Raw genomic sequence first — 21411 nt, forward strand, 5'->3', positions numbered from 1 at the left:
AAAACTGAAGAGCAGGCCTATACAAATATTTAACGAATTTCCTTTGTCTTTGTACAAAGGAAATTCCTATTTCCAACTGCAAGCATTCAGAACTAAAGCCCCGGATGACCTGTGGGTGTCAAAACAACCAGTGGTGTCAGTGGTTATTTTGTACAAACGCCATCTCACCGCTCAGTAATTATAATAAGGTTCAACCAAGATAAACTGTGAGACAGAAACTCCTCTGTTTCTATGATATGAGCTGTATTGGGGTGTCACACCTCTTCATTGTCTTTGAGCTCTGACAAAGATTTCCGAGAAGTCTCTTCCCTTGCCTGCGCATTGCACAATACAGCAGGTATGTGCAGCTCAGATAAGATTTGGGAGTGTAGGGTTGTTTTGTCACAAGCCGACACTATCAAATGACCTGACCTGAGCATTGTGCTCAAACACGTCCTGCAGCAAAGCTCATTCATGTAGTATATTCTGTTAATGATCACTCAAGTGATATATCTGTTCTGAACAGAAACTAAAAGCAGCTCTACATGACCTCGGATCTGTAGTTTGGAGAGGTCAAAGGTCATCTTGAGCCCCACGGATGTAAAGAGTTTGATTTAGTCCTTTTACACTCAAACTGTCAAATGTAATGTGGCATGATTGTTTTTTCTTTTGTTAAGAGAAAGACTCACAGCACACTGTCACTTTAAAAGACATGTTTTTAACACAGTGCCTCTATTAGCCCTTCAGCTGCTGTTGTACAGGAGGGTGCTACAGTTGCACCCATTATAAGGAACTATAGTTACCGATAATTGTCATTATCAATCTGTCAGTGTTCTTTGATTGATTAATGAATTGTTCACTGTACAAATTGTACATTATAGATTGCTAATATGTCTGAGGGGACACCCTCAAATGTTTGTTTTTGCTGGTTCAAAGCAGCAAAATGAAAACGATTCATCAATTATCAAAGCAGTTGCAGATGCATTTTCGACACATCAATGAATCCACTTATTCATCCAGATCAGCAAAGAACCCCACACATTTGCTTCTACGAAGCACGAATTAATTTGTTCCTTAATTCTCCACAGATCACAGCTGAGACCCGGCGGTGCCGCGTACGCATGGAGGCTGATCGTTGGAGGCTTTCTGTCGTGTTCTGAGCTCTCAGATCTTTATTCCAAGCCAGCATCATCTTCTGCAGGCCCAAAGGAGTCCCCCCCCGACTTCACCACAGTGCATAGGCCCTCCATTCAAGGAGCCTTGAGCTGCGGAAAGAGAGAGAGGGAGAGAAAATAAACACGGCTTTAAAAAGACGCTCTTCATGAATTCCCCAAAAACCTAAAAGGCAAATACTGCGAGTCGGTTGGCGGTCCTGAGGAGGCATGTGGACAATGAGTATGGCTTGGCTCTGTCTCCCAGCCTGCACTGTCTTCCTTGTTGGTTGCTTTCATACAGCTGTCACGGAAAGCGATGTCACTCCACGCCTCACCTTCTCCTACAGTAAGTTTTGTTAACTTCTTGACCATAGAATTACCAAGACATTGCTTTAACGTACTACTAATTTAGTCCCAAGCTTTTCTGGCACCTTATGTAGGCCTATGTATCTCATTGGGCTGTTATTTATCAGTGAATACAGGATGACTTGCCTTGGTGGGGGGGGGGGGGGGGGGGGGGCCTGGGACTTCAGTTGGGGCTTCGTGAGAACATTTTGCACGAACAGCAGCACTTTGCAAACTTGCTTCGTCTTGGTCCGTGTAGCGAAGCTTCTGCAAATCACATCTGGGAACTTGTATATAACTCCAGCAGAAATAGCAGCTGTTTTCCAAACTATTTACTATTTAGTAGTTCGAGTACATCACAAAGTAAACCTACCATTATTTCCTCTCACATCCTGCCTACAGCACTGATTATGTAGTTCCATAGATTATGTAAGAGCTCAAAGGATTTAGAGGGGTGAAATGGTGTTTGTCTACACCGTAATGATTTAAAATCCATGTAAATCCGCAGTGTGAATGGCAGCTCCACCCGGGTGGCTCTGTTGCGTACCTACAGGGTCAGACATAATTACAAAATGAACAGGCCTATTGTGCTGCGACTTACTGAGGGCAGTCTGACAGAGTCTCACAAGCACTGAGAGTTATTGCTCTTGTATAAGATGACAGGATATCATTTCATCCAGCAATCTTACGAACATAACAAATACGATTGTCATATTTCACCCTTAAAACATGAGTCCTTTGTGCTGGCTTTCTGCGCAGTATGATTGGATGTGCTCTCTTGGTAGATGGTGCCATGGCCACTCGTGCCAAGTAGTGATTTTATCATCACTGATGTCATTCTTCAAATGATGTACCAGTGCACTTGAGATGACAAGTTCGATTGTATACGTGTACTGTGCTTTAGTATATCTATAGAAAAGTTTACAAAATGATGGATTATGAGATCAATGCAGGCTTTCAATGATTGAACTGCGGTTAGTGACTCACATTCATAAGAGTCTTATTGTCAGGATTGTGTTGACAGATATTTCTTACTAATCTATTATAGACGTGGTTAACATTTCCAGTGTGGGGCTGATTTTGAGCCAGGCAAGCTTTCAAATAGGTTATCCGTCTTGCCTGCCTGAGCCTGTGCCTTCCCTCATGTAGGACCTCTATACCAACAGGTAATCTCTCTCACCTGCCAACCTCAACAAAGCCCACAGCTCTGGCTCCAGCGGAGCGTTTCACAACAACACACCATCAGTCACTCACTGAAAAGAAGCTTCAAGTTCACACTTCTCCCCGTTCTGATGGAAAGATTTGCTTTTAGGGGGCGTGCAGCTGTTGCTAAACTCCACCGTAAAACATGCAAAACCTACATGTCAGACGCCTAGAAGACCAGAATGTATAGATGTGCTATGGATTCAGTGTGAGGCTAAGCAAGGAAGGAGCTAACCAGACTTATTAACCAGAACAACCTTACATATTTCCACGGAGTGGTTGTATCAGGTCCTTCTGTCCTATCTTGACATGGTTAAGGGCTCAGGTACTTTAGATCTACTAGCTGACTTGTGCAGTAAGTCCGACGAAGGATGTTTAAAAAGGCTGATCTCTTCGATTTTTAGCTTGATGTTTAAAATTCCCGGTTTTAGGGTTTTCAATTGTGATGTAAAACAAAGAACGAGCTTCATCCTGCTGATGAAGGTCAGCTGGGCCCGGTGGTTGAAGTTGTCTTGACGTTTTAATGTCGGTTCTGCTACACTGACATTTTCCAGCCTCGCGCAGAAAGGCTTTGTCACATTGTGTTTACAGTATCAAAGCAGAATGCGGAGCTGCGGGACCTGAACTTTATTCAGCAGAAAGCGGCTGGTCTGGTCATGGTTTCTGGTCCTCTCTGTCCTATCATCGGGACGCCAGTTAGCTTGACGGTTTGCATGCCTTAACCTCAGTAGTGTAAGCGGGCTGGAGCTGCCTGGCTGCTTCTCATCCTGTAACACTTTCGTGTCCCCTCCAACCCTCCCTTGCTCCCTCTGTCCCTTGGTCCCCGCCTCTGCCTTAATGAAGAGGCTAATCTACCATGAATAATGAATGGGGATTTGTATGTGTTATGGTGTGAACGCTTTTCTGGTTCTCATTATGCGCCTATCAGAACGGATCATGGGTTCAAGGAGTAGAGCCTACATCTGCCTTTCTCTCTGCTTTTGTTCCAGGCTTTAACGCGGACCATGACTGGCTTAGTGGGTTGGAAGACTATTTAAAGGCACACCTAGAAGCTGTTTAGGTTGCCTGTCTTTGCCCGTTGATCTGTTCAGCCTTCTGTTAGACATAATGTGTATGGGCAGTTGTAATTTAATTGGATTTAGGGGCCATACCCACAGCTACACTGGGACTCAAGCATTTTTAATGATTCAAAAGTTGTCTTATAGACCAGTCGAATCAACCACTTTCAAGTAATTCAAAATGACAACAGTGTCAAGTGAGAGAACAGCTTTTCAATACTGTGTCAGTGCCACGGAGCTGAACAGCAGTTGTTAATGCCTTGGGCTCTTGAAAGTTGTGAGGGGCCTGTTTTTACTATTTTCGGACATTTGGTGGACCAAACAATTAATTAATAAAGAAAATAATTGGTTGATTGAAGATATTGGTAGGTGCAGCACTGACAATTTGCTGACTGGAAAACAGCTAATAAAACCAACGTTTTCAATTTGTAATGTGAAACAGAAAACAAGAGCAAACATTTTCTGTCGATTTACTCATCAATTAATCAGCCAATCATTATGGTACTAGACTGTTCTATAGATTACGCTGAAATTAACAAGAAACTACATCCACTTTTCTTGGTTATTATCATTCTGTTTTATAGATGCAACCTCCATCAGAGTACTGTCAGGTGATTTATTAGTAGTTAAACATACAGCAGTAAGTACAAAAGATGGTGTTTTTATGATGTTTTAATATGTAATACTCAGTAATGCACTGTTTGTGTGACGGACCAGCCTCCATCTCAGTGATTGTTTTCAATCCATCATAAGACGACAGATCATTGATCCTGATATTGCAGATGTTTATGACACCCACCTTGTCTAATCCACCAGGGAGCCGGATATAAATCAAACTCAGCAGGCCCTGTGAAAGCACTCTCATTGTATATTCATTTTCAAGGTGTTGTGAGGACACTGTGTGTCTGCTCCTAATGTAAATACACAGCGTGGAGTCAGGTCAGAGGGCTGCTGTACAGTTAGAAACATGTCATGACCTCATGCACAGTCTCTTTGTTCTCGATGCTCCAGTCTTGTTCGGAGTAGGGGGTCATAGTGAGTTCCTGATAGACCAGCAGCTGGTTTACATTATTGTGGCTAATCCGGGGTCAGCTTGTGTTGCTCCCTGACCAACAGATTTTCATGGGAAAATAATTCTTTATAGCTGAGGTGCAGGCTCTTCTACAAAGCACAGGTTTAATAGATTTGGAGGAAGGTGTTTTATTTAAATGTGAACACATTATGACGTTTCAATCTCCTCATTACTGGTGTGTGGGTATATAATGCACATGCTTCATCTCTATACTGGAGGATTTTATAGGCATTTACAGTCTGTGCAGCATTTACAATATGACTTGCCGGTCTCTGTCTCCTGAAGCTGTGTTCAAAATTGCCACCAATCTCAGCATCAGCATGGTGCAGCGGAGACAACATCCTGCTAACAAGCTGCAGTCCTACAAGTTACCAATACAAACAGCAGGCTCGCAGCTTGCCTAATGAATCTCCTGGTGAATTGACCCTCTTGGCCTGTTGGCTTAATGCCTTCCAGATGCTTCAGTCTCTGTCCTTCAGCTTCCTACTCTCCCACACAATTACCCATTCAGCAGCAGCTCTTAATAGCTAGTTTAAAATTACTTGGGGATAATTTAGTTAGCACTCCACTGTGGCCTGTTTTCTGTCTTGATGTCACCAGACAATGTAGTGGGAGTTCTGGCACTGACCCAGTGGGACTCCTGTTGGCACTGAGGCTTCCTGTCGCAGCGGTCATTGCTTCCTTCTCAGCAAAGGGTCATCATCACTTTTTCTCAAAGCAATTGGATTTACGGTGAGGGGTTCATCTGTTCTGTCTCAAGCAAAGTCGTTGAACAAGTACACAGTGGACACGTGAAGACAAAGAAAAAGACATTTGGCCCTGGTGTCTTTATTTTCACAAGCTTATTATAATATTGAGATGTCCCAGCTCAACTGTCCATCCTCGCTCCCTTTAACAATTTCTATAAATCGTAACCTTTGACATCGGGCTTATATTTTGCCTGACCTTCTCTGTTGTTGTCCCTTGGTACTTTGTATCTATAAGACGAATAAGGAAAGCTGTCTGAATGAAATAAGCAAAGTTCCACCACCATCCAAATCCAACTTCCTTCAAGTCCAAAGGCTAAATATTGACTGTTAGATAGTATTCCACAACAGACTGTGGTTATCTTAAAATTCATGCTGTTGTGTGACAACTTTTACTTTTCATGCCTCCTCACCGGCCGCAGAGGTATTGTGATTTCAGGTTGTCAATTCTCCTCAACACCATATCTCAGGAATGTCTTGAAATTCTTCTTATAAAATAATTTATTTTTTGAGTCTGTCTGTTAATGATTTCAGAACATTAATGATCAAGGTATAGACAATATTTTTTCTACATGACGAATTGATATTTCAATGTGTGTACAGATGATTCCTTTCTATTAAACTGCTTCTGATTAAAGTTAGATAAATTGCAAGGCGTCATCTCTTAGGTTTATTGGGTTAATGAAAAAATCAAGAAATGCTACATATTGTTACGGAACAGTTTATGCATCATTTTATTTTCTCGCTTGCCAGCATTCTTCATATATTCCTATAGAGATGAGAATGTAGGTCATGTTGTCAGAAGACTGTAAATGGGGCATCTAACGTCCCTTAAAGATGATCCATCATGAGTCTACTCAGACACAGTATATTGTCACTGCATTATATTGTAGTCTTGCAGCAAGTAAACAAGAACGGGTGCTTTAAATGAGGTATGCAGTCGTCTGATCTTCTGAGCATACAGCTGTACGAGCCGATAAAGGCAGCTCCCTCATAAGGCTGATCGAATCAGCCTGTTATAGTTGCCCTTCAATAGAAGGCACTTAGATCTCTGTCACCAAAGGACAAATTACTCCACAGTTCCCCTCTAGAGGGGATGTTCCAGGCTTTTAATAATCCTTGTACTTTTTTTGGGACACAGACCCATCAGGAAATCAGATGTGAAAATGTAGGATTCCTTTAAGCCCAATATAATTAATTTCCCCCCTAAATAGATTAGCAAGCCAGTCTAGGCGAGTGTTTCAATCCATTTAGCAGTGTCATTTGCAGAAATTACTTTTAATTACATAATAATGGCAATGATCTCACATTGCTTCCAGCTGCCAGAGGTTGAACTACTGAGTATGCAGTGTATGCACTTCAATAGAGGGTCAAAGAAGTGCTCTGAAGCAAACAAAGCTGCTCTCTGTGGATCAGAGGTCTAGTCACGGTCAAACAGTGAGGCGTAAAGTCCCCCAGCATGTGAAGTGTGAACAGAGGACAATCCAAAGACCACTGGGACTTCTTCTTTTGTGGAAAAGAGTTCTGGTGAAAAATGTTGACAGCGAAGTCTGATTGTCCAATAAAGAGCGTCAGTCAGCAGAATATAATCACTTCAACAATCACTTGAAGACTTTCCACTTCCAAGAGTACTCACTCAACTAATATGCTCTCTCTCTATCTCTTGATCCTTCTCTATCACTCTCTAAAAGAAAACCGTTAAGCACTTATGTCACTTCATGCACCTAGTGTTCTGGCACTTGTGTCAGATGTAACATGGAGCAAAGGAAATTATTAGGAATTTAGTCTTTTTGTAATTTGTGTGAACTGACCCTTTAAACATGTCTGAAAAGGTCCCTTTAATTGTAAATAACTCAAGCAGAAGTTTGAACGCAGTCGCCGTTTTTGACATTCACAGAAGTTATATCCTATCTGGTCACTGTGAAAAGGCTCATGTGGCATCCTGAAGCGGTGAACATCTATGGTTAGTAACAAAGCTTTCTAAATACGTTCCCTGACAAGACAAAAAGCAAGACGGACAAGAGGTCTAACAGAGTGAAGATGAACTACGGTGTAGCGTTACTGTACGTTGTACCTCTTCAGTACTTGACATGAAGGTGACTTGGCTGCCCTCTCTGGCACCCTGTCTCTGTGGCTGCAGTGGATAAAAGCTGCTCTTCCACTCTTAAGTGCTTCCTCTGAACCGTCCTGTCTGTTTCCCCTCTTTCTGATACACCACAACATTTCTGGGGCTGCGTTGTCATGAAATGGCCCCTCAGGAATAAACCTCAGACAGTCAAACAACAATGGAGGGGAGTCTTTAAGAGACTGTGGCGTATGTGGAGGGGGAGAGTAGGACAAGTTCAAGAAGGGAACAATCATTAGCTTGTGATAGTGATATTGTTTTAGTCTTAACAGTCTGAACAGTGTTCGACCTCGAGCAGTTATTCTGTCTGGGGTTTGCGGTCTCAGGACTGTGTTGCTGCTTTTGACTACGGCTCATACGGTCCAGAACATATAAGAGTCAGCCAATGGACAAGTCATGAGGCTGCAACAGAAATCCTCCTTGTTATATTCCCTGAGGAAGTTTGTGACTCTACATACATGTATATTATAGTGAAAACAGTTGTCCTAAAGCCCAAACTTTTTGATTCATCATCATATAAATAGAGAAAAGCAGCAAATTCAGAAGCTTGGGACCAGTGAATGTTGGACATATTTGCTTGATAACTGACTTCATTGATGAATAGATCATCTCTCTTATTGGTATGTTCCGTGTCAACATATTATGCTGCATTAATGCCGTCAAGACCTCAAATCACTTTTAAGTTACTGTTAAAAGTAAATATTGTTGAAGTTGAAGAAGCCAGTTAGCGTGTTTGAAACGTACGTGGCGTCTCAAACACGTGAAAGGTGAGACCAATGAAGGCCTCTCCCTTCATGACGATAAAATGAGGCAGTCAAGTATTGATGAGAGCAGCTTTAAAGATATTGCTGCAATTTGATGCTGTCACTGGAAGACCGACCTGTCGATTCTTAGGTCCAACCGGTCCATACTGAAGATGATTTATGGTTTTCTGAAGTTGTGAATGGAAAGCTTTGTGCGGTTGCAAACCCTCCTGGATCTCTTTAATGATACTCAATTAGGGGCGCGATTGTTTTTCTTAGTCGGCTGTGGTCGTTAAGTATGACAGTGGTGATCTGGCTCCAGAGTGTGTGTAGATATCCACCTCTGTTGAAATCCCTCAAAGCTTTTGTTTTGGTTCAGGCTTTGGCCTTTGTCTCTCTCTTCGTAAATGTCTGACGACTCGGTGGGTAGGGGGACGAAACGGCACTCCATTTATCCTGCGATGATCGTGAAAAGGAGAGAGAATTGTCCCAATGCGTCCATGTACCGTACAGTACAGTACACCAGAGCCTCTCGTGGTTTTACTGAGGGATTTAACTACAGTATGGCTGCTGCCAAGGCGATTGACTGCTATTCACACAATGTTTTCCCGAGGGAGAGGAAGTCTCAACCTCCTGTAGCTCTGAGGTGAGGTTACATCAGGTCACACGTACTGCAGGGAACAGACCACATGGTGTGCTTATTATACAACTTGATGACACCTTACCCTCTCTGGACTGGATTAGTTTTATGGCAGGAAGTGCTATAACTGTAATTATTACAACCAGCATCTCTGGTTGTAATCCAGTGTGAATCTGTCAGGCCTGTGACTTTCGCTTCTTATGATAATGCTTTATCTCTTCTTCTTTTTTGCATTGCAGATTGGACGCTCCATCGTTCCATTAAGATATTAGGGTTAAATTCGGGTACACCATCCTAAATTCTGTGATTTGCCTCTTTTGGTGATTAATCATGAAATAATTTGAACCAATTTATCACATTGGTTTGAGCTTTTGGAAGATATACTTTACTGGGGGGTTTTTTTCTGAGCCAAGAGGAGGGTCGAAAGAAAATATGATTAACTCTGGACAGAGCCTTGCTTTTATTAGTTATTTGTTAAAAGTGAACCATAATGCTCAGCCTCACTCCCCACCCCAGTCATCTTAGAGCAGTCATTTATATATCACAGAAAACAACATTCCTCTGCAAACATGAAATATTAGAAGACCTTCTTCAGCAGAAACAAATGGAGTGCTTTGGTCTGTTATTTTTAAAAGTCCTGTATCAGAGCTTCAGCACACGTGAAGTTTCCAGCAGCTCCCTGCTTCTGTTTATGCTGGCATACAATTAAGGCACGTTGTTCAAGCTAGGCCAGCAGTGAAAGCCCTCAGGCTGCTGCAAATCTGAGATACAAATGGGCCTTTAAAGCAGTGATTAGGAGAGTTGATGATTTCACCCTTGGCTTTAGTCGGGGGTGTTAATGTGGTTGGAGCAAATCGTTTTCTTACTGTCGGCGAAATATGAGACATATTCTCTCCCTGATGGGGGAGCTGACAGGATTTAGAAGTTGCAGTTGCACACAGAAACACAGGCACGTTGATTTATCTTCATCAGTATTCATTTATCATACGTCAGTTTTCCTTTTTTGTTGCTTGGTGTATTGAATAATGCACGACCCTTTGCTGTGCTGTGTTGTTTACTGGGACCTTCGTTGCATGACATCCACCTCGCCTCCTGTCAGCTCTCCACTGCGTGGTGTCTGATAAAGGACGAGATGCCAGAAGAAATGCTTAAAATGTTGTCTAAACATACATGAAGACGGGTGTGTTATGGGTGTATTTTGTATTTTTTTAAATCAAAATTCTCGTCAAACTATTCCGTCAACATTAAAACACAGAAAACATTTCCCGGCTGTAGAGTTGTCATGGGAAACAAGGCAACTCCGTGAGGCTTGTCAGGGGTGACACATTGGGCTGGTGTGTCTAATTAAAACAAAATATAAAGTCGGTGGTGTTCATCAAATTTTATGGCCACACTCACACCATCAAAATGCCTTAATTTGCATATTCAAGTGCCTTTTTTTTGCATTTTCTGTCCTCAGTAGCTTCTAATGGCTCATCCATGAATTACACCATATGTTGTCTCCTCTGTCTGTTTCTGTCCAGATGCGAAGGAGAGGACAACCAGAAGTTTCTCAGTCGGCGGAGTCTTCAACTTCACCTCTCTCCTACTCAGTAAAGAAGACAACACGCTGTACGTTGGCGCTCGGGAGATCCTCTTTGCTCTCAACCTCACTGACATCAGTGCCGGCAAGCTACAAAGAAATGTAAGAGCCAAGCGCCTGTAAACCTCTGTAATATATACACTGTATCGTATCAATATGAATGTAGTTACAGGATCCCAGAGGTACAATATGGATATGATTAGGTCCCAGACGTCCAATGTGAATACAACCTCACTGTATTATACCTCCAGTATGAGTCTGACAGTGTTTCTCTTCTGCAGCTCACGTGGGAAACTCCAGAGAAGAAGAGAGACGAGTGCAGTTTCAAAGGCAAAGACCTGCAGGCAAGTGAACTGTTTATGTAAAAGCTCAATTAGCTTAACTCCGATAACCCAAACTGCATTTACATGACTGCAGGTTTACCTCACTGGTCACGTTGACCATCGTTGCAGTGCACTTTGGAGACAGACCCAGGGTAAAAAAAACCCTGGAAAGTCCCTGTCAAGTTGTAACTTTCCATTCTGCAACGAAGGATTTTTCCCTTCCTTTCAAACAAACAAAATGTATTTTGTCACCTTACTCCACTACGACTTCCACATGCAAACATACAGACCCAGAACCTTGTGGATGTCTGATTACGTATTTGTGAGGGGGGAGCACATTAGTAAGAGGAATGTTTTTATTGAAAACGATCTAAGAATTGCCAGATGAAAAAAAATAACACAAAAGTCGGAGTGGAAAGTGGATTTTAATATTTAATTATGTATGTCCTTTAAAGTATGTTAGCAGCTGTAAAGCCATTTTCATGAAATTCTTTTCTGTGTTTCGAATGCAGACGGATTGCTTCAACTACATCAAGATTTTACTCCCTCTGAACACCACTCATCTGTATGTGTGTGGAACATACGCCTTCAGCCCCACCTGTGCTTACATAGTAAGTGTTTATATGAACCAGACACATCTGTTGCAGTGGCCTGCATTGTGCAACCTGTGCATGTGTTGAGGATCTAAAAACCTGCGTCATTCCTTGATTTGTTTTTTAACGAAGTTAGCCTGGTGCATGACTTTATAAGTGGTGTTTGTTTATTAAATTCTAGAGGAAGATCATCTAATATCTAGTGCATGCTGCTTCCAGCTCACTTAGCAGTCTGGCTGAGGCCCAGCTAGACACAATATACTCTACGTACATTATTTTATTATCTCCTGTGTCGACGGATCCAAATATTTAATGCGTGTAAGCAGATTACATAAGGATCGATCCAGTTTGTGAACTTTTTTTCGACAACTATTTTGAAGGCTTTTAAAACTATCTACAAACATACAGGGATGACCTGTGGCTTCAACTTTACCCCGAAGACTGACTGATCACCTTTCCACTGTGGGACAGACGCACGGCGGTCACTGTCAGAGCAGGTTACAGCTCCCGTTTTCAACTCAGTGTGACATGCAATGTGTGTGTTTGTGCTCTCCAGAACACTGCAGACTTCTCCCTTGTCAAGAGTGATGCTGGTGAGATTGTAACAGACGATGGACGAAGCCGCTGCCCCTTTAACCCCGAATACAAGTCCACTGCTATCATGGCTGGTAGGTACCAGAATGGCTGTTGATAAAATCAAGCTTTGTTTATTAAAGTCCCAGTGAAGCAGAAGTCAGAGCGTCTTTAGTGTCCGTACTGTGACGTATTCCCCAGTGAAACAATATGTTTGAGTGGTGTGCAGTTAAAAGAGAGATAACAATCAAATCCCTCACATCTGATTGGACCGCTTACAAGTTATTAATGTAGCGTGATATGGAGCTACAGAGGCCCCACACAAACCTCCGTTGTAGCAAAAAGTTGCAGATTGTTTGATGGATGGATGACATCATATTTGTGGGTGAACTTGGTCGGTACTAGCTTATGTGAGCACTCCCTCTTTTGTTTTCGACGAAGAAAATAATTTGGATTTTTGATATAAAATACAAAGAAATTTATTTTTTGTAAATAGTTTTTGCACGTATTGTTAAATAAGTGCACAATATGATATATGTGATCTAAAAGGGTTGAACACTTTTTAATTTCATCGTGACTTTAAAAGAAGCAGCCACTGTTGGAATCTGTAATGTAATTAGTTACAGGTGGTTGATATGGAGACGACTTGGGGCGTAATCTCTGGATTTCATTACTGCGTATGATGCAGAAGCCTATACCCCCTGTGGTAAACACTGTGATTATGCCGGTCTTCTTCATTGTGTTGCAGATGGAGAGCTGTATGCCGGTACAGTCAGTAATTTCCAAGGAAACGAACCCATCATTTACAAGAGTCTAAGCAAAGGAACGGCTCTAAAAACAGAGAACTCACTCAACTGGCTTCAAGGTACAGTGCGTTGGCCGGAATGCAATGCTTTTCATGAAATCAAGTATTAAAAAAACATTTGATATCTCATATTATACAAGATATATGACCGTCCAAAGCTGTTTGTGCCAGATATGCTACATGAGAGAGTTTGACACCATTAGAAATTATATAGATAAAAACTCTTCAACTACAATCTGTCAAGAGTCCATGTTTAAATTGAATTTTCTATTTAGTGTGTTGATGTCAGAGGGAATAGGCACATCTGTCCCTGGATGCCTGAATTTCATATACTGGAAGTTGAAAGCATTTTTCACCTTGTCTTTCTTTCAGACCCAGCCTTTGTTGGCTCTGCCTACATACAGGAGAGCCTGCCCAAGGGCAACCTAGTGGGCGATGACGATAAGATTTACTTCTTCTTCAGTGAAGCGGGAAAGGAGTTTGATTTCTTTGACAACACCATTGTGTCACGCATTGCTCGCGTGTGTAAGGTGAGTGACGCTTGGAGGCAGACGGTCCACGTAAAAGGGCCTTTTTCCCCTTTAGCTAAATATCCTGTCACCCCCTCACATCACTAGAGGGATCGATCAGACAAGGGAGGGGGGTTTGTTTGTGTATTTCATGTTTTTGTGTTCCTATACAGGCAAATAGTCTTCTCAAAGCTTCTTACAGCCTAAATAGGATGGATATATTGCCTTTCTGGCCAGGATCTCTTGTTACAGAAAAACATTCCTCGTGCGTGTTTCCCTCTCTTTGATTATTTTTCTCCAGATGCTCTCCTCCCTCAATTCTTATCGTGTTTCACCAAATATTTCTGTTCAAACAGGAGTCCGTAAGTAAAAATGTAGCACACTGTAGCACCGCATCCATGCGCAGAATTGGATTATCACCTGCTGAAATACTTAAACCCAGGGCTTTTGAACTAAATTTTAAACTTGTCCTGTGACACTATCTAATGTGTTTTTTCAATATTTTTAAACACAACTTTAGAAATGTACATGGAGAGCGAGGATTTTTTTTTATCTTAATGTTTTATAGAAGGCTGTTTTAGTCAGACTCTGCCTACGGGGTTATATTTGCAATTATCGTTTTTCCATACATCCAATAAAAAAAACTGTTGATTAACAGAGTTATGTAAATATTGACTCATGGTTCATGTTGATGATACATTTTCTCACACATGGTTAAAATATGTGTTCAACATATGTATCCTGGTACAGATTACCCAACAGGAAATTAGTAATAATGTGTCACTTTTTGGGAGTGTGCTCCCCCCCAAAAAATGTAGAAAACAACAAAGCTTTAAAATCAGGTAAAGCTCTGAAGATGGCTGGCGTTTGTTCCTTTAAGTACTATCAAGTGATTCCTGTTCAAATAAATTATTTGACTTATTATGTCGGCAGCACTTCCCCTCTTTGTTGTTTATCCAGGTGTTTAGTGCAAATGTTCCACTTCATAGAGGCTAACTATGGAATTATAAAACCTGTTTTGCTTGAAACAAACAAAGTAAAGCATGTTGTCATTTGCTGGTTTTCCCAGAAAGAAGCCATCGCTGCCTGCCATGTGCATGCTTTGTGAACGGCCCTTTGAACAAGGGATGCTTTTACAAGGGATTAATAAATGGGATGCATTTGCTTCAATTATTTAGCAGTCAGTTTTAGCACAGAGTGGCATTAAATTATAAAACTAGGTTCAGCCAGGAGGACGAGAGAATATACTGCATGTTGCTCATTATCTGCCTGGGTTACTGCAATCAGTAATTGCTTCAGAAGCTCAGTGTTGGTCATGTGTCATTTCCTCTCCGATCCAGCGCTGCCATTTCCTCTGATTAATGTAAGACTAAAGTGGACACGATTGAAGTTTCATGTTTAAAGGGTTTTAGGTAGTTTCGATCATTTAGTATTTCTCTTTGGTCCTCTGCACATTTTTAATACTTATTTCTTCCAGCAGCCAAATTTCAGCTTGTAAGATCTAAGACTGCGAGAAAACTGGAATAATTGTTGCCATGAACTGAATGTAAACAGACAGTATGGTTGGTGTAGCACATCACCCTCCCTTTAAATGCCAGGTCTTTTCATAGAAGTACAGGCTCTTGGTCTCCTTAGGTGAAGCATCAGTAGCCATCTTTGTGAGGCCCGCAACTCTCTGTGGATTACATTCTGTTTCACAGTCATACATCACATACTGTAAAACATTTTCACATTGAAGTTGAAAGATGTAGTTGCTCTCCAATTTGCGCAGATATCCTGTTGTACACTCTGTGTAGTCAAATTAGTCAGCATGTCAAGGAGGTCCCGTGCCACACATCACTTTGAAGGCGAGTGCCAAAGGTGCTGAATCACAGCGGTAGTGTCAGTGAAGAAGGATTGCTCGGGAGCAAAGCCTCTTTTTGCTTTTCATTGAAAAGCATTTGCCCCCCTCAAAGCCCTGAGTGATCTTTTCCTTTTTTATCGAAGCCAGTTGTGATGATGTATATTGTTTTCATGGTCGACAAATCTGTTGCCTCTGGGTATATCTGTGTTACAGGCGCAATCGCTTAAGATCATTAGGATTTTACAATACGAGGTTAATGTTTTTCAATTACGTCAATTCAAACAGCTTCACTTTTGTACATATTTGGACTTTTGCATCTTATGTTATGTGAGGTATGCCACACACCATATGGTGCACATTATTATTTCATGCCTTTTACAAGCCTGTCACATCCCATCATATCCCACTTGAGTATCAAGCCATGTTTTTGTTTTTTTTCAGAGGCATTGTCCATCTCAGACAGGTGTCAATCTTATGTACTTGCACCCTCTACTGGCCACGTGTTAAACAGCTCCAAACCGTCAATATTTCTGTTGCAGGGCGACATGGGAGGTGAGAGGGTGCTGCAGAAGAAATGGACGACCTTCCTGAAGGCTCAACTCTTGTGCTCTCTGCCTGATGATGGCTTCCCCTTCAACATAATCCAAGACATGTTTGTGCTGACACCCAGCCCCGAGGACTGGAAGAACACTGTGTTTTATGGAGTATTCACCTCTCAGTGGTGAGGACCGACTTTTCGCTACTTAGATTAATACATCACCAAACTAATGTAGTGTCTCTCTGTCTGAGGTATGCTTCAATTAAAAACGTTCCGATCGAAACCAAAGTGCAAATGCAGGAGAAGAGAGGAGATGCTTTGTGTCAGATTCAGCTGCTAGTTACTGTCCATCTTCACTCCCTGGGCAGTTAAACATGGCAACAAGATTAAACAAGATCAGGATGTAATAAATGATCAATCCGTATTGTTTATGTCTTTGAAGGTATAATGGTGCTTCAGGGAGCTCTGCAGTGTGCTCCTTCACTATGGACCAGGTGGAGAAGGCGTTCAACGGGCGATACCGTGAGGTCAACAGAGAGACTCAACAGTGGTACACATACAATCATCCGGTCCCAGAGCCTCGGCCTGGTGTGGTGAGTAAATACCTGCTGCCCTCTACTGGAGAACCTGCAGACAAATACATGTCAGTACTCGGCAGTATTTCATGTCATCTTAACGAGTTTCACGCGTTCCTGTCTGCTCAAAGCGATATCCGTCGAGCTGTCCTAATGCACCACCTTTCTTCCTAAACAGCAAATCACTGTCGTTTTAATTTCCTGGCAGGCGCATCACAGTTTAAAAAATCGAAGCAAAAGAAACATTGAGGTGCTGACCGGCTGCAGTATGTGTCGTTATACGTGATTGAATGTTTGTAAATGACTCAATATGTTTGCCTTCACAGTGTATCACCAATGCTGCCAGGGAACAGGGCATCTCCTCCTCGCTGCACATGCCGGACAAGGTGCTGAATTTTGTCAAAGACCACTTCCTGATGGACAGCGTGATCCGCAGCCAGCCACTCCTGCTAAAACGCAATGTTCGCTACACGCAGATCGCTGTCCACCGCGTCCAGGCAGCAAAAAAAGCGTATAATGTGATCTTCATTGGCACGGGTAAAAGACCCCTCACCCACAATCACACATTGCACTATGTTATTGATCACTGTCATTTCTCAACATACACAAAGAGTTTAATCTAATCTCAAGTTGTACTGTGTCTTCTAGATGATGGGAGACTTCATAAAGCCATTAATGTCAACAACAAGATGCACATCATTGAGGAGATGGTGCTCTTTCATGATTCCAAACCAGTGCAACACATTGAGCTGGACACTGAAAAGGTATAGTGGAGTGCTGAGAGAGGGACAACAACCCCGGCTTGTTTTGCAGAGCTTTCTCATGGTGTGAACTAATAGCAGGCTCAGTGAATGCATTTATTGGCAGTTTGCAAATTCCATGAACCATGAAGAGCGGCAGCCTAAAGCAGACCTCATGTTCAATGAGCTAATGACATGCAACTGTCTCTCAGGGGATCTGCAGACAGCTGGTGTTTTAACAGCTGGAATTGTGACACTTCTTGAATCCTGGCTTGTCTTTGACACTTAGATTTGTAAATTTGGGCAAAGAAATTCCTATTAAGCCGGTGTTAAGAAAAGCTAAATGTGCTGTTTTTAGATCAGGAGAAGATTCTACATGAAATAAGTAACCTATTATTTGGGGCACTTCTTTCCGGTCCCCTGCTTTGTCATCTCTCGTCCACAGGGTCAGCTTTATGTTTCCTCTTTCTCTGAACTGGCGGAGGTCCCAGTAGCTAACTGCACTAATTATCAGAGTTGCGGGGAGTGCATCCTCTCCAGGGATCCTTACTGCGCTTGGAATGGGAGGCAGTGTGTGGATGTCAGACAGGCTTCACCAAGCAGGTATGCATCCCTCTGCACAATAATCTGCAAACAGTTTTTTTTTTACAGCTACAGCTTTTGAGACAAACGTGTCTGTCGCAATGTAAATATAAGATGGTTTCTGATTAAATATATGTCTTTCAGTGCCTTGCAGCAGGATGTCGATGAAGCTGACACATCAGCTATTTGCAACAAGACAGTGCCAAGCCCACGGTTTGCTAAACCTCCACCTACACGTAAGTGAACTCCTCTTATAGTCAGATTTACAGAGCAGCACTCTGTTTTTTTCCACGCTTTGCCTTTCAATTTGAGTCTTGATTACAAATGTATTCATTTGGTAATTTGAATTCTACACAAGATAAAGTGCAGAGCTTATTTCGTGCCGTATCTGACTCGAGCTCCGTCTCTGCTTTGACTTTCCACAGGAATGTCTTCATGCCAGGTGATCATTATCCCAGCCAACACGTTCAAAGTACTCCCTTGCAAGCTGCGCTCTAATTTGGCAGAAAGGAGGTGGGAGTTCAGTGAGAGTGCAGGTCACTTCCATTACCCCAGCCCAGAGGGGGGATTGGTCGTGGTAGCTCAAGCTGACAGGCAGGAAACCTATGAGTGCTGGTCAGTGGAGGAAGGCTTCAGACAGCTGCTGGCAAACTACTGTGTGAGGGGCGAGGCCAAGCACGAGAGCACCACCCTGAGAGGCCGCTCACGTACGCCACAGGTCTCCCAGGAGGAGTTCATCATCCTGCCAGGAGGGGCCCGCTCACCGCAGATCAACACTAAGACGTACTGGAACGAGCTGATCGTGGTGTGTTCCCTCCTGGCGTTTTCCCTGGTGGTCTTCTCTCTATTTGTGGTCTACAGGAACCGCGACGACATGAAGTCCATGCTCAAGGAGGGAGAGTGCCCCAACATTCAGCAGAAGAAGCCCAGGATAGTGGTGAAACCGGCTGAGAACTTGCCGCTAAACGGCAACACAGTCGCAGCGTCAGCGTCAGACCACAAGGGCTACCAGACCCTTAACGACAACTACATCTGCAGCACTCCCCCGCACGAGTGCTCATCGCCCGACAACAGCAGGAGCTTCTTAGAGTCGGAGAAGAGGCCTCTGAACTTGAAAGAGAGTCATGTAGAGATTTCTCCCACGTGCCCACGGCCAAGAGTCAGACTGGGCTCCGAGATTAAAGACTCTATAGTGTGAGGCTGGCTTTGTGTTGTGTGGAGGGACTCACTTTAAACTGAAAGAAACGAGTGCACTTGCTGAGAGAGACAAAGCCCTATAAGAGGGAAGACTGAGGATCATTCGAGTCTTCATGGAGAGACATTTCATTTCACCGATTTTGCACTTTTTGTTCTGTCCCTGTGGACCATGTTTATTTCATTTCATTTCCCTCTCACTCCCTCTTATTCTAGTGTGTTTGAAGAAGTTCCAGTTTGCCTTCAGACTTTTGATGCTTTCACTACACTGATTTAGTTTCATAGCATTGCCGCTCAGTCCGTCCATATGATCTGCTGGTAATGCTTTGAAAGGCGGAGTGATATTCAAACATGTTCCCACTAACGACTCATAGTGTTTCCTGTTTTAATTGCATTCTGTCATCTGTTAAGAGCCCACCCTTGGCTGAGGCTATGCACTATGTACTGGTCTGTAGCAAGGTAAACACACACACCAGGATATACACGAACAGCAGCCGGCAGGCGAGAAAGAAAAAAAAGAAAAGTCCTGTCATAGATTTTTTAGATAGCCAGTATGCATTCACACAAGTATACTCATTGTTTAGGCTTGAATATAACACAGCAACAGAGAAAGAATTAAGAGTAGAAGAGTTGTGCTAACAGACTGAAAAGGTTGATAAAAAAAACAGATATTTATAAAGAGAACACAAACAAGGATTCACCTCAGTGGAAACTCTACCCACCTCAATCACCGCACACCAAAAACATGAATATTATACAGTCAGAAATGATGACATATTGTGTTTTTAAGTATTGGTATTATTAGTGGATACAAATATTCCTCCGTGGAAGCCTGACTTTCAACAGGGTTTTCTTTCACCAAATGTGATGAAGGGAAAAATGTCATTCCAGGTATTATCATGCTGTTCTTCATGAGATAGGCAGTCTATGCAAAGCAAATAATGTGAAGTGGGGTGAACACCAAGACAACCTCGCCTCGAGACTGAGTTAGCACAAAGGTGTTGGCGCTCGTAATTACTTTAGGATCAGCGGCACTGCAAACACACACACACCCACACACACACACACACACACACACACAAACGCTCATTACACTAACTCTAGGTATGCAAGAGATTTTAGCTATTTTGGTGTATTTTAGTGCAGAATATTGCCAAAATGTTTCTCTTACAGAGAGGCATTTTTCATTTTCTTTAATTTTACAAATAACACCATTCTCAAAGGGAAACAATAATAAATATTTAAATAATACACCGATTCATAATGTGATTTAAATAACACATCTGTGTGGCCTCAACTTTGATATACATATTAATTGAGTGTTAATGAGTGGAAGAAAATGGCCTCTGCTTGCTTAAATGGTTTGAAAGGCAACCATAAAAGCAATAATTGTTATTCTCATCCAGTAATATTATACTTGTGCATTTTAATGATCTTGATTAGTCATTTACCTTATTCAGAAATAATGAATTATAAACCATATGATCCAACACATTTGTGGGTCAGAGGTTGGAGTAACTTGAAAGCATTTTTATACAATATAATTTAAGTCTTACTTGAGTTGAGCTCTCGTATTTCAATGTGGCCAGCAAAATTACAATTTCACAACAATGCAGGAAGGCATTCTGCTTGACTCAGAATGCATAGGATTTGCACATGATGTTGGAAAGCCTTAGTATGATGCAGGTTATGGTTTTGATAACAAATCTAAAACAGATAATGCCTTCTGAAACAATAATCAAGAGATGTGCCTCTTGGAAAGATAAACGAACCAGGTAGTAGTGCTGTAGAGTCAAACGCTACACTGTGGGTGTGACAGGACTGGCCATGCTCAGACACAAGAGTGAAAACATTGAATAGGTGTGATTTAATTCTCACGTTTGTCCAGTATGTGCTCATGAGGTGTTTTTTTATTTCATTTTTTATCACAGTGGCTTCAAATTTAGTCAGGGACTCAATTTCATTCTAAAACTGTAGCACATGAATCACCACTGGCTGATTTTAAAAGACTGAATTATTGACAAGTATTATGTTACATTTCTTGTAAATGGCACTGAAACAAATGACTCAAAGGCTGGTCAACTATAAAGATTCATGCTGAGACTGTTATTAAAAGCAAACAATTGGCCACTTTTGGTGAAGTGGCTGCCGTCAGAACAACATACAATTGCAGAAGAAATACAAAGTGGCAGTGACTTAGTAACATATGTGCAGGTACTGAACATGCTTTTATTGAATACAAGCCTCAACTATTAACGCCACAGTGAAAGTATCGTCGTCTGCTATCTCTTAATGAACCACTGTAGGCTGGCCTTTTATTTGTGACAGTACAAGTTGCTCAGACTCTTGTCAACATGTAAGTAAAAAGAAACTTTTTTTTATGTCAAATTGTTTTGTAAATTCAGCTGCCAATGTAAAAATATTGTGAATTGTATTTTTTTGTATCATACATCACTACTGTTTGTTTTTTCTTTTTTGTATTGTATATA

The 21411-nt window shown here is 42.0% G+C and overlaps 1 protein-coding gene across 1 annotated transcript; it reads left to right on the forward strand.

The window, feature by feature from the left end:
• Positions 1 to 1361: 1361 nt before the first annotated feature.
• sema4ba (sema domain, immunoglobulin domain (Ig), transmembrane domain (TM) and short cytoplasmic domain, (semaphorin) 4Ba) lies at positions 1362 to 21363 on the forward strand (the record flags this gene model as incomplete). The annotated part of the gene is made up of 14 exons (XM_079276343.1): positions 1362 to 1479; positions 10589 to 10749; positions 10929 to 10991; positions 11483 to 11581; positions 12120 to 12231; positions 12885 to 13001; positions 13314 to 13471; positions 15833 to 16014; positions 16274 to 16424; positions 16733 to 16943; positions 17055 to 17170; positions 17592 to 17749; positions 17873 to 17964; positions 18154 to 21363. 14 exons carry the CDS (start codon positions 1362 to 1364, stop codon positions 18924 to 18926), a joined length of 2511 nt encoding a protein of 836 aa, XP_079132469.1. The 3' UTR covers positions 18927 to 21363.
• Between the last annotated feature and the right edge of the window lie 48 nt (positions 21364 to 21411).

Source organism: Melanostigma gelatinosum (genome assembly GCF_949748355.1).
Source record: "Melanostigma gelatinosum genome assembly, chromosome: 1".
NCBI lineage: Eukaryota > Metazoa > Chordata > Actinopteri > Perciformes > Zoarcidae > Melanostigma > Melanostigma gelatinosum.